At 51.8% G+C, this 13129-nt stretch overlaps 1 protein-coding gene across 1 annotated transcript; it reads left to right on the forward strand.

The window, feature by feature from the left end:
- The first annotated feature begins 224 nt into the window (after positions 1-224).
- Positions 225-5839, forward strand: ppp1cab (protein phosphatase 1, catalytic subunit, alpha isozyme b). Its single transcript, XM_062474576.1, has 7 exons — positions 225-359; positions 1967-2098; positions 3123-3353; positions 4032-4136; positions 4444-4667; positions 4801-4935; positions 5164-5839. The coding sequence occupies exons 1-7, from the start codon at positions 305-307 to the stop codon at positions 5257-5259; spliced, it is 978 nt and encodes a 325-aa protein (XP_062330560.1). The 5' UTR covers positions 225-304; the 3' UTR covers positions 5260-5839.
- The last annotated feature ends 7290 nt before the right edge of the window (positions 5840-13129 follow it).

Raw genomic sequence — 13129 nt, forward strand, 5'->3', positions numbered from 1 at the left:
AACGCTTGAAATCTACTTTTGTCAAGGGTTGGGCGCTAGTCTGTTTAGGGAAAAGCCGAAGGCAAAAACTCGACAAATCTGTTCATTGTCTTTATGTTTTTGACTAATGTGCTTTGTTCAAGTATTTTTTGTCAAGTCTGACATAATTTCATCCCAAACTTCAAGTATTCAGTTGGTTATTTGTGGCGCAAGGTTAGCTGGCTAACGATAGCTGATTAAAACTAGCTTAGCTAACTCAGTAGCTAGTTAGGGTGGCACATTTTGGGGGGATTCTTCAAAGCAGACTGATATTTGGAAGAATATTATGGCCGAAGCCGACAAATTAAACATCGACTCCATAATTCAGCGACTTCTGGAAGGTATGATCAAACTGTTTGTTTTTACAAGATATCAAACTAACGAGCTATTTAGCTAACATTTAGAGTCTAGTTGGGTAGCTGCTAGCTAGCTAGCTACCCAGGGACATGGTGAATCCAGCGCTCTGGCTCAGATTAAAAGCTGTCTAGCCTCTGTCAGTATGCACTGGATTTCATGGAATGGAAGCACTTTGTCTGAATACCGCTGCCAAACGATTATCGTCGGGAAGTAATTACTCAAGCACTTCCCCATGTCTGCTCGACGTTAGATGCCCGTGTAGCTAGCTAGCTAAATAACGTTACGAATGCAAGCATTATCTGTGAACAGCACCAGACTAGATAAGCAAACACGCCATGGAACTGTTCCAACCCAGCAAGTATCAGCGATGTTTGAGTGTCGCAACGTTAGCAACAACCAGGTCTAGCATTACTCCACATATATTGACGTTGCTTAGTATGCATTGATTTACGGCCCAATGCCTTGTCTTCAATCGTAAACTAAGATAGCACTTTTCTACATTTCCTACTATAAAGAAACGCAAACGTCGAGTAGGAGGCGTGGTACTAGCTGTTAGTTAACTAGACAGAAGCTAATCGGTGTATATTCCGGAATTGCCATAGGATTAACGAGTTTGCACAATTGTTGTGTATCACCATGGGCCCCTGTCTGCCATATCCTGCATAGTTGACATGCGGCTGTTTATAATGCTTTCATCGTTAGCCAACGTCTTGACTACAGGAAAACATTCACATAGTTTACAAACATTGACCAAAGTTTGTTTAAAATGTACATCGGAATTTAAACCAGCCTTGGTGGTAAACACAGCGCGTGCTTAAAGGTCCCATGGCATGAAAATTTCATTTTAATGAGGTTATTTAACATTAATGAGTTCCCCTAGCCTGCCTTTGGTCCCCTAGTTGCTAGAACATTTTGATAAGTATAAACCAAGCCATGGGTATTCTTCTCCGCCTTTGAGAAAATGAAAGCTCTAAAGGTCAGCTCTGGAACCATTCCCCTTATGTCGTCATAAGGGGAAAGGTTACCTCCCCTTTCTCTGCTTTGCCTGCCCAGAGAATTTGGCCAGCCAATGACAAAATGAGCTACGATCGTGCAAGTGCCATATTGGTTTTTCCTGAGACATGGCTTGCAAACGACTGAAGCATGGCAGTTAGCCCCGCCCTCTCCTCCTCATAACATTTAAAGCTACAGACACAGAAATAGCACGTTCTAAGGAAAGCTCATTGTGGGACTGCTCGTAGTGGCTGTAATTCTGCACCAAGGCTGAATTTCGGGAAAGAGACTTCAGATACAGTATTAGGGAACCACTAAGGCATATCTAAAAGCATCCATAAATGGAATGTTATGGGACCTTTAAGGCGTAAGGTAGCTAAGCCTTTCATTTGTAATCTGCATTAGAGCAGGAGAGAATGTGGTTGAGCGACTGCTGCAATTATGTTTTTACTCAAAGCGTGTCATTCGCCTATTTGTATCTTTTACTGTCATATTTTATCACAACATTTGTGGCAAATTTGCAATGACCCCAAACAGACATCATTCCAACAACAACTTGGCAGTGTGGTCCCAGATACTGACCTCTCCTCCCCTCCAGTTAAAGGCTCCAGACCAGGGAAGAACGTCCAGCTGACGGAGAACGAGATCCGAGGTCTGTGCCTGAAGTCCAGGGAGATCTTCCTGAGCCAGCCCATCCTGCTGGAGCTGGAGGCTCCGCTCAAGATCTGTGGTACGCCTCTCTCTACCCCTCCTGCCTCTCTCCCCCTCCTGCCTCTCTCCCCCTCCTGCCTCTCTCCCCCTCCTGCCTCTCTCTACCCCTCCTGCCTCTCTACCCCTCCTGCCTCTCTACCCCTCCTGCCTCTCTCCCCCTCCTGCCTCTCCCCCTCCTGCCTCTCTCTACCCCTCCTGCCTCTCTAGCCCTCCTGCCTCTCTCTACTCCTCCTGCCTCTCTAGCCCTCCTGCCTCTCTAGCCCTCCTGCCTCTCTAGCCCTCCTGCCTCTCTAGCCCTCCTGCCTCTCTAGCCCTCCTGCCTCTCTCTACCCCCCCTGCCTCTCTAGCCCTCCTGCCTCTCTCTACTTCTCCTGCCTCTCTAGCCCTCCTGCCTCTCTAGCCCTCCTGCCTCTCTCTACCCCCTCCTGCCTCTCTCTACTCTTCCTGCCTCTCTAGCCCTCCTGCCTCTCTAGCCCTCCTGCCTCTCTAGCCCTCCTGCCTCTCTGGCCCTCCTGCCTCTAGCCCCCTCCTGCCTCTCTCCCCTCCTGCCTCTCTCCCCCTCCTGCCTCTCTCTACCCCCTCCTGCCTCTCTCTACCCCTTCCTGCCTCTCTACCCCCTCCTGCCTCTCTACCCCTCCTGCCTCTCTACCCCTCCTGCCTCTCTACCCCTCCTGCCTCTCTACCCCTCCTGCCTCTCTACCCCTCCTGCCTCTCTACCCCTCCTGCCTCTCTACCCCTCCTGCCTCTTTCTACCCACTCCTGCCTCTCTCTCTATCCCTCCTGCCTTTCTCTATCCCCCTCAAGCCTCTCTCTCTACCCCCCCTGCCTCTCTCTACCCCTCCAGCCTCTCTACCCCCTCCAGCCTCTCTCTACCCCTCCAGCCTCTCTACCCCCTCCAGCCTCTCTCTACCCCTCCAGCCTCTCTACACCTCCAGCCTCTCTCTACCCCTTCAGTGGTAGTGCATGGCGATGGGCATAGCTTAGTGGTTAGAGCATTTAACAGCTGATCGAGAGGTTTGAGATTGACCCCCTCCCCTCCCCAGGTGACGTCCACGGCCAGTACTATGACCTGCTGAGGCTCTTTGAGTACGGAGGCTTCCCCCCAGAGAGTAACTACCTGTTCCTGGGGGACTACGTGGACCGGGGGAAGCAGTCCCTGGAGACCATCTGTCTCCTGCTGGCCTACAAGGTCAAGTACCCTGAGAACTTCTTCCTGCTGAGGGGGAACCATGAGTGTGCCTCCATCAACAGAATATACGGCTTCTACGACGAGTGTGAGTCCTCACACTGCTGCCTACACCAGTACACAACCGCACACTTAAGCACCTAAACACACACACATAATCACACACGTAAACACAGACTCACAGAATTCATTTAAGTCCTGAAACAGTCCTCACACACATACACAATGTCACGCACTCGTATACATCCATACAGATGTCCTCATATACTCACATTTACACATTCAAGTCCTTTCACACACACAAGCGCTCCCACACATGTGCGCATACATGACCGCACACACACACACACACACACACACATACATGAGCACTCTTATCCAAAGTATTTCTGGACATAATGTTCTGCACTCGCAGGATCTCTCTCTCTATCTCTCTCTCCCTCCCCCCTCTCTCTGTCCCCCGCCCGTAGAGGAAGTTTACTCATGCTGACACCAGACAGTGCAGAGATGAGACGTGTCATGTTACACAGTCCACTCCGTGTGTTTAGGGTCAAATCTGCTGTGAGATGGGATGTCTTTTTTCCACTCTGCAAGTGTGCCGACCTGTTCACCAAATTGAAGCCAAGATTGTTTATAGGGTTAGGATGGTAATCTGTGACAGGGATGTATAAAGGGCTGTACACATGAGCCTGCGTTTGATCGGGAAGCTTCAGTGTAAAGGGCTGTATTGTGAGTTTAGTAGTGAATGATCTGTCACCCCCTGCAGGTAAGAGGCGGTACAACATCAAGCTATGGAAGACCTTCACCGACTGCTTCAACTGTCTGCCAGTGGCAGCCATAGTGGACGAGAAGATCTTCTGCTGCCATGGAGGTACCTGTCTGACTGTTTGTCTGCCTGACCCTCCCAGTCTGTCTGTCTGTCTGACCCTCCCAGTCTGTCTGCCTGAACCTCCCAGTCTGTCTGACCCTCCCAGTCTGTCTGACCCTCCCAGTCTGTCTGACCCTCCCAGTCTGTCTGTCTGTCTGACCCTCCCAGTCTGTCTGTCTGTCTGTCTGACCCTCCCAGTCTGTCTGTCTGTCTGTCTGACCCTCCCAGTCTGTCTGTCTGACCCTCCCAGTCTGTGTCTCTGTCTAAGTGCCAGCCTCAGTTCTAACCCCCCCCCCCACGCCCTCTGCAGGTCTGTCTCCAGACCTCCAGTCCATGGAGCAGGTGCGCCGGGTGATGCGGCCCACGGACGTGCCTGACCAGGGCCTGCTGTGTGACCTGCTGTGGGCCGACCCAGACAAGGACGTGCTGGGCTGGGGCGAGAACGACCGGGGGGTCTCCTTCACCTTTGGGGCCGACGTTGTCACCAAGTTCCTCCACAAGCACGACATGGACCTCATCTGCAGAGCTCACCAGGTCAGGAGGGAGGGAGGGAGGGAGGGAGAGAGGGAGAGAGGGAGATGAGATGTACCTGTAGACAGGGCAGGTGTTGTCTGCTGTGTTGCTGGTGGTGTGAGTCTTCCTGGAGACTCACCCTCTGCTCCGTCAGGTGGTGGAGGATGGCTATGAGTTCTTCGCTAAGAGACAGCTGGTTACCCTCTTCTCTGCTCCTAACTACTGCGGGGAGTTTGACAACGCAGGCGCCATGATGAGCGTGGACGAAACGCTCATGTGCTCCTTCCAGGTAACGCCCCCAGCGAGGAATGACTCACTACCATCAAATGACTTTCCTGTGCTCAAATGACTCACTACCATCAAATGACTTTCCTGTGCTCAAATGACTCACTTTACAATCAAATGACTCACCTGTGCTCAAATGACTCACTTTACAATCAAATGACTCACCTGTGCTCAAATGACTCACTTTACAATCAAATGACTCTCCTGGAATATTTCTGTGTTCCTTCCCCAGATCCTGAAGCCGGCAGATAAGAAGCTCTTCTACGGGGGTGGGGGGGGCATGGGCTCTGCACGCCCAGTCACCCCCCCCAGGAAAGCCAAGAAATGACCCCCACAGCCCCCCCTCTGCTCCCCCGCCCCCCCGCCCTCGCCCGCCCTCTCTACCTCTCTCTCCTCTCTTTCACCAAACAGACAGAAATCAAACCGTACCCAGGGCTTTCTCCTTTTTTATCTGTAATTCTTAAACATTTAATGCTATGAAGTGTGTGTGTGTGTGTGTATGTGTGTGTGTTCCTGAGAGAGCCACACCGAATGTTTGCGTTTCTGCCTGCGAGTGTCCGAGCATTAAAATATGTGTGTGTACGTTATGTGCGAAGGTGTGAGAGATTTTTACTATCCCTTCTCTCATACCCCTCTGCCCCAGTGACAGGATGAACACAGTGTGTACAGGGCTGCCCCAGTGACAGGATGAACACAGTGTGTACAGGGCTGCCCCAGTGACAGGATGAACACAGTGTGTACAGGGCTGCCCCGGTGACAGGATGAACACAGTGTGTACAGGGCTGCCCCAGTGACAGGATGAACACAGTGTGTACAGGGCTGCCCCAGTGACAGGATGAACACAGTGTGTACAGGGCTGCCCCAGTGACAGGATGAACACAGTGTGTACAGGGCTGCCCCGGTGACAGGATGGAAGCAACACACCAGACACAGCAGTGGGTACAGGGCTGGGGAGGCAGGCTGGGGACAGTGGAGACAGCTGAGGTGATCTAGCAGGCTGCTCCTAGAATCTGACCATGTGTGTGTGGAGGGGAACTAGCTTGTTTTCCCTGTCCTCTGTACTGTGACATGTCAAACACAGATGTGTGTGTGTGTGTGTGTTTGAGAGTCCTCGAGCACAAGTAGCTGACTGGGTTACTTGTGAGACAGGAACACACACACACACACACACAGCTTATTCACAGATTCAAACAAGCCAGAGCTGGAAAACCCCACACAGTTTAGGTTTGTACAGATTTGATTACTTGAAAGAGATTTTTTGTGAATTCGTTTTGTAGTCTTTCATCAAGTTGACCAATAAAGCGAGAATCTGAGTTAACTGATTTTTCCGGAGGATTGTGTGATGGTTTAAAGATGTCCACTTGGTGTGCCTCTTCCCTGGCAGCCCTGGCAGCCCTGGTGCCCCCCCTGGACCACACATGCTCATCAGCCCACGTGCTTTTCTCATCTCTAACTAGTTTGAAGTCATCTTTCAAGGCCGAGTACGCTTCCAATACCGAAGAGCTTAACTGACCAAGAACGCAGGACATGTCCGTATGTGTTCTTGATCCGTCCTGGTTATGGAGGATGCTTGGTGACCTTGGGGTTGGTGACCTGGTCAGTGGAACGCATCTCATTCTCGTCAAGAATGTTCTTCTCAAGAACACACGCACGTTCTTGGCGTTCTTCGGATTGATAAAAGGTCAATGAGTCACTTCCACAGGGTTTACATTTCACTGCAGCACACCAAGCAATAAATCACAATGGGGATGGGTATAGCTCAGTGGTAGAACATGGGGATGGGTATAGCTCAGTGGTAGAACATGGGGATGGGTATAGCTCAGTGGTAGAACATGGGGATGGGTATAGCTCAGTGGTAGAGCATGGGGATGGGTATAGCTCAGTGGTAGAACATGGGGATGGGTATAGCTCAGTGGTAGAACATGGGGGGCATTGACTGCAGGTTCAAATCCTTATATTACTATTTAATAAAAAATAATGAGTTATCTACTTGAATATATAGATATTTTAAAACATGCTGAATAACAAATTTGAGAGGATATAGCTCTCATAGTAGAATGATGACCCCCTCTTGGTGTTTATATTTGGAATCACTAGAAACATGTGAATCTGAATTCTATCTTCTCATCTCACACTTAACAGACTATCATCCTTAGGCTTGCCTGCAAGTCCAGCCATGACCACAGGGGGGCCTACTTGAGGTAGTATAATGTGATAATGGTTTGCGATTGATGACACCCAAAACGCCCAAACCAATGGTTTCTAGTAAAGGGGGATGTATGTTGACAGCCTACAAACTACTGATGCACAAACAAAGATGGTTGCAGTACACAGCTGGAACACCTGTTACTGCACTGTAGCTCTGCTGGTCTACTGTACTACATCACAAACCTCCTTGTTTGTGCATCAGTTGAGATGGGGTTGAGGTAGTATATATAATTTGCTCTCTGTTCAAAGAACATGAACTCTCGACAGAAAAAGTTTTTTGTGCAAAGAATTGTTGAACACTTTCCCGGTGGAGTCGACGTTTGTCGTAGCCCATGTAGGGCTACCTGGATACGGTAGTCTCCCTGGATACGCCGGCACAGGCTTCTGTCTGGAACACAGGAGAATATCGATCCTGTGTTCCAGCACAAATGCGTGTTGAAGAGACGGTCTCTCGTTCGCACCCTGGAGCCGGTCTATATTTATCAGAAAAGGTCCTGTTTCCTGTAGAGGTATCTCTCAGTCTCTGTTTTCATGCATTCATCTTCCTGTCATCAGCACTGTTCCTTCAAGACGCTCTGTCCACCGGTCCCTTCCTGTCACGATCCCAATAAGGTGTCGTCCAGAGGGTCTCCTAGAGGGGGTTAAGTTTAGACCGAAAAGTGACCCGTTTGACCGTGTTGCACAGTGAAACCCTCCTGCCATGGAGAGAAAGCCCTCCTCAAATAATCCCTCCATTCCATCTAGATATGTATACACTATAGAACATCACTAGGGTTACAGACATACTGTGTAATAATGCTAGATATGTATAAGCTAGTACGAGGTTAATATGTGTACCTCGTACTAGACCTCCAGTCTTAGTATGAGGTGTAAACTATGTAGTACCTCTAAGTTAGTACGAGGTGTGTACTATGTAGTACCTCAGTACGGGTTGTAAACTGTGTAGTAACTCTTAAGTTATGTGGTTCATCAGAGGTGACTGGGTCACTCATAAATCTAAATTATTTACTCAACTAGAATTCTTCTCTTCCAGATTCCATGCTGTCCTTATTTTCTCACGTAAAATTCCAACACAAAAACCTTCCATTATCTATGTTTGATCATGTAACAGAAGAGAGGCTGGGCTGGAGGTTGGGCTGGGGGAGAGGCTGGAGGAGAGACTGGGCTGGAGGCTCGGCTGGAAGAGAGGCTGGGCCGGGGGAGAGGCTTGGCCGGAGGAGAGGCTGGAGTAGAGACTGGGCTGGGGGAGAGGCTGGAGGAGAGGCTGGGCTGGGGGAAATGCTGGGCTGGGGGAGAGGCTGGAGGAGAGGCTGGGCTGGAGGAGAGGCTGGGCTGGAGGAGAGGCTTGACTGGAGGAGAGGCTGGGCTGGAAGAGAGGCTGGGCTGGAGGAGAGGCTGGGCTGGAGGAGAGGCTGGGCTGGAGGAGAGGCTGGGATGGAGGAGAGGCTGGGATGGAGGAGAGGCTGGGCTGGAGGAGAGGCTGGGATGGAGGAGAGGCTGGGATGGAGGTTTCTGGGTGTTTGGCTGCACTGGTGTGTGTGGCCGTCTCAGCCAGAAGTTACCACTCAGACTCTCCTGGTCTCTCCTGGTCTCTCTTCCTGTCTCCACAGGTCCGGTCTTGCCTCCAATCCTGCCTCCAGTCCTGCCTTTGGCCCTGCCTTCAGTCCTGTCCCCAGTCCTGCCTCCGATCCTGCCTCCAGTCCTGCCTCCGATCCTGCCTCCGATCCTGCCTTTGGTCCTGCCTCCGGTCCCGCCTCCAGTCCCGCCTCCGGCCCTGCCTCCGCCCTGCCTCCAGTCCTGCCTCTGGCCCTGCCTCCAGTCCTGCCTCCAGTCTGGATGGACTTTCTAACATTTGAACTGACCTGAATGTTTCCCAGCTGTGATTAAGTTAGACTGACGGTCATCAGATAGGTCCTGTAGCACTGGGGTTCATAACATGCTGTTCCCTGGCCCTGCAGACCACACTGGACACTGGACACTGTATACAAGTATCAATCTAGTGCAGCAGGGAACAGGTCACGTGCGAGGGAACTTATTAACATCCCCTAAGGTTTTGGTGAATGTGTAGAAGGGATGTAAATTGTACTTTATGTTTGAAGGGAAGGTGATGCCACAGAGAGATGTCTGTCCTGGAAGGATAATAAAGTATTATTCTATTCTGATGTGAAAAGGCATTACAGCTTGTGCTGTGTCAGCGTGTTCCAGAGACATACGCAGCTACATGAAAGGACCTTTACAACAGCGTAGGCAGCTCGCTCACATCTACCAGTGTCGTTTTCCTGTTGGTTCCCGTGAGGCAGCCCCCCCCCCCAGGTGAAGGGAATGTTGTGAACAACCAAGAACTCCTCAAAGTGTGTGTGTGTGGAGGGGGGGGGGGGGGGGTTAGTTCACGGAGGGCGGCGAGGAAACGAAGGCGATGCAGGTGAACTTATTAAAATCTCCGCCTATCTTTTAAGAAGAAACCACTCCGCGGCTATCGCGCGAGACATGGGTCGACACCAGGGGACACATTCCAACATAAACCCCCTCAAAGCTGCGGTGGTCGTTGTGCCCGGCTACATAGTGTCAACGGAACTATTTATACCCAGGGAGTAACTCTGGATTCAGCTGTCACGTCTATTATTACAGTTAGCTAATGCTGTAACAAGCACCCTGCCAATGCCAACATTACAGCTCCAAATCTACAGCCCAGTGCCGATTAGCGATCTCCGCTTTATCAAGGTTATTCCATTCATAACCTTGAGTGGAGAGCTCGGTTTAAGCTCACGTTTGAATGAGTTTCGTTCGTTCATAGGCTTGGGATCCCTTGAAGAATGTACTTAGAATCCTTAAGATGTATTAAAACAGTAAACATGACTACTAACCACTTCTGATTGGGTTTCCTGTTACGGAAGAGATGCCTAGGCGTGTAGTTGTTCGCGCTGTGTGCTGGCCTCGCTAACCGGGTCTGGACGCTGGCTGTCAGTGGATACAGGTTGTGTGTCTCGAGGAACGTCTCAGTTTTGCCAGGAGGGGAACCAGGGGGAGCCATGTAACCCAGGCAACACAAACAACACAGACAGGACCCACACAAGCTGGGAGTTTATTTCTTCAGAAAACCTGTATTTGTCCCAAAATGGTATAGTTGGGAGAATGTGTTCATCCTGCTTTATATGTGAACCCGATATGCCATTTGAAGCCCCTCTCCAAGCCCCACTCTCCTAGCCCCACTCTCCTAGCCCCACTCTCCAAGCCCCACTCTCCAAGCCCCACTCTCCTAGCCCCACTCTCCAAGCCCCACTCTCCAAGCCCCACTCTCCTAGCCCCACTCTCCAAGCCCCACTCTCCAAGCCCCACTCTCCTAGCCCCACTCTCCAAGCCCCACTCTCCTAGCCCCACTCTCCAAGCCCCACTCTCCTAGCCCCACTCTCCTAGCCCCACTCTCCAAGCCCCACTCTCCTAGCCCCACTCTCCTAGCCCCACTCTCCAAGCCCCACTCTCCTAGCCCCACTCTCCAAGCCCCACTCTCCTAGCCCCACTCTCCAAGCCCCACTCTCCAAGCCCCACTCTCCTAGCCCCACTCTCCAAGCCCCACTCTCCTAGCCCCACTCTCCAAGCCCCACTCTCCTAGCCCCACTCTCCTAGCCCCACTCTCCTAGCCCCAATCTCCAAGCCCCACTCTCCTAGCCCCACTCTCCAAGCCCCACTCTCCTAGCCCCACTCTCCTAGCCCCACTCTCCAAGCCCCACTCTCCTAGCCCCACTCTCCTAGCCCCACTCTCCTAGCCCCAATCTCCAAGCCCCACTCTCCTAGCCCCACTCTCCTAGCCCCACTCTCCTAGCCCCACTCTCCAAGCCCCACTCTCCTAGCCCCACTCTCCTAGCCCCACTCTCCTAGCCCCACTCTCCTAGCCCCACTCTCCAAGCCCCACTCTCCAAGCCCCACTCTCCTAGCCCCACTCTCCTAGCCCCACTCTCCAAGCCCCACTCTCCTAGCCCCACTCTCCTAGCCCCACTCTCCTAGCCCCAATCTCCAAGCCCCACTCTCCTAGCCCCACTCTCCTAGCCCCACTCTCCAAGCCCCACTCTCCTAGCCCCAATCTCCTAACCCCACTCTCCTAGCCCCACTCTCCTAGCCCCACTCTCCTAGCCCCACTCTCCTAGCCCCACCTTGACATACTACAGTCCTCTCTGGTTGCCGTTCTGTTTGAGTCAGCAGGTGGCGGTTGCGTAAGTTAGCTACTTGCACAGCTGCAGTGGGCTGGCAGTTATCACTCCTGCAGACCGGGAACACATATAGGAGCAGGAGGGGAGGGGAGGGGGGGGCGGGGAAAGGGGTTGAGGTGGCACATGGCACTGCCTCATCTTGGCAGGAGGTTTTGGCACGTTAGCGCCGCTCTGACATGAGGCAGGCGAGGTAGGGAGCGTAACAGATCTGTGGGAGTCCCTGTGCGTGGCTACAGGGCCCACACATGAACCACATAGAGGCCAGTGACACTTCAGACATAGAGAAGAAGATAGAAGCTGTGTGGGGAGGGAGCTAGGGAGGGAGGGAGGGAGGGAGGGAGGAGAGGGAGGGAGGGAGGGAGGGAGGGAGGAGAGGGAGGGAGGGAGGGAGGGAGGGAGGGAAGGAGGGAGGGAGGGAGGGAGGGAGGAGAGGGAGGGAGGGAGGGAGGGAGGGAGGGAGGGAGGGAGGGAGGGAAGGAGGGAGGGAGGGAGGGAGGGAGGGAGGGAGGAGAGGGAGGGAGGGAGGGAGGGAGGGAGGGAGGGAGGGAGGGAGGAGAGGGAGGGAGGGAAACCCTATCCTTTGGGGATATTGAGTTAAATGTCACTGCTGGGCTGAGGGAGACACTGACAGCACAGCCCCTCAGAGGTCAGGCAGCACAACAGCTGAAGAGAGAGGGAGGGAGGAGGAGAAGGACTGGGAGTGGAAGGAGCTGTAAAACATGCTGTAAAAACAGAGACAGAGAGGAGACAGAGAGGAGAGAGAGAGGAGACAGAGAGGAGAGAGAGAGGAGAGAGAGAGGAGAGAGAGAGGAGACAGAGAGGAGAGAGAGAGGAGAGAGAGAGGAGAGAGAGAGAGGAGACAGAGAGGAGAGAGAGAGGAGAGAGAGAGGAGAGAGAGAGGAGAGAGGCACGTGTGATGCTGCAGGTGGCATGTACACTTCTGCTGCAGTTCCTACACGATCTTCAAGGATCCTCGTGAATGAAGAGATTAGCGCGAGGGCGTGAAGTGTAACATGTCCTTCAAACACAGGTGCATGTACCCTCCCTGGTCACCTCACGTCTATAAACGCCCTCCTGGGGGAGAGGGCACAGTATATAAAGCCCCCAGAACGCAAAATGAAGAAATACAATCTCATGTTTTGAAAAGGTGTACAGCACAGTACCGAATATGAACAGGAAGAGCTGACAGTGAAGTGTGTCAGAAACAGAAGTGTCCCTGGTCAGAAAGCTCAGGTCTGGTCAGACTTCATGTGTGAGCATGAACAGCATACATGGTGATGCAGCTGAGCTGGGACCAGGATCACACAGAGCCGGCTCACTGTGGTGTCTTCATCTCACTGCTCTTCCTCCTCTCTGCTCATCCAACAGTCAGCTATCTTAGCATCTCACTGGAGAGGGGGGGGTCACTGACCTGTGTGTGTGGGGGGGGGGGGTAAGGGTTGGGGTTTGGGAGGGGAGGCTTGTAGGTCAAAGGTCAATCCTTGGTCCCTTACAGACCAGGATTGGAGAAGAGCAGTGGATTCTATAAATCTTAAACGTTTCTATAATTGTGTGTCTGGTTAGTCTGCTTCCTTCAGGGATACATACAAACAAAATCACATCACAAATACAAAATCTCTTAGTTACAAAAAACTATTACATAGATAGAAAAGTTAATTTAGTGTTTTAATTTAATAAACAAAAAATCATAATCAACACCCATGGGACTACTGAACTCTACATCGCTACGTCGCTATGTCGCTACGTCTCTACGTCACTAAATCACTATGTCACTATGTCACTAAA

Source organism: Osmerus eperlanus, chromosome 12, assembly GCF_963692335.1.
Source record: "Osmerus eperlanus chromosome 12, fOsmEpe2.1, whole genome shotgun sequence".
NCBI lineage: Eukaryota > Metazoa > Chordata > Actinopteri > Osmeriformes > Osmeridae > Osmerus > Osmerus eperlanus.

Coding starts and splice junctions, on each gene's coding strand:
- ppp1cab (XM_062474576.1), top strand. CDS start 305: ATGGCCGAAGCCGACAAATTAAACATCGACTCCATAATTCAGCGACTT. Junction 2,099..3,122: donor GGCTCCGCTCAAGATCTGTG/GTACGCCTCTCT, acceptor TCCCCTCCCCAG/GTGACGTCCACGGCCAGTAC. Junction 3,354..4,031: donor ATACGGCTTCTACGACGAGT/GTGAGTCCTCAC, acceptor CACCCCCTGCAG/GTAAGAGGCGGTACAACATC.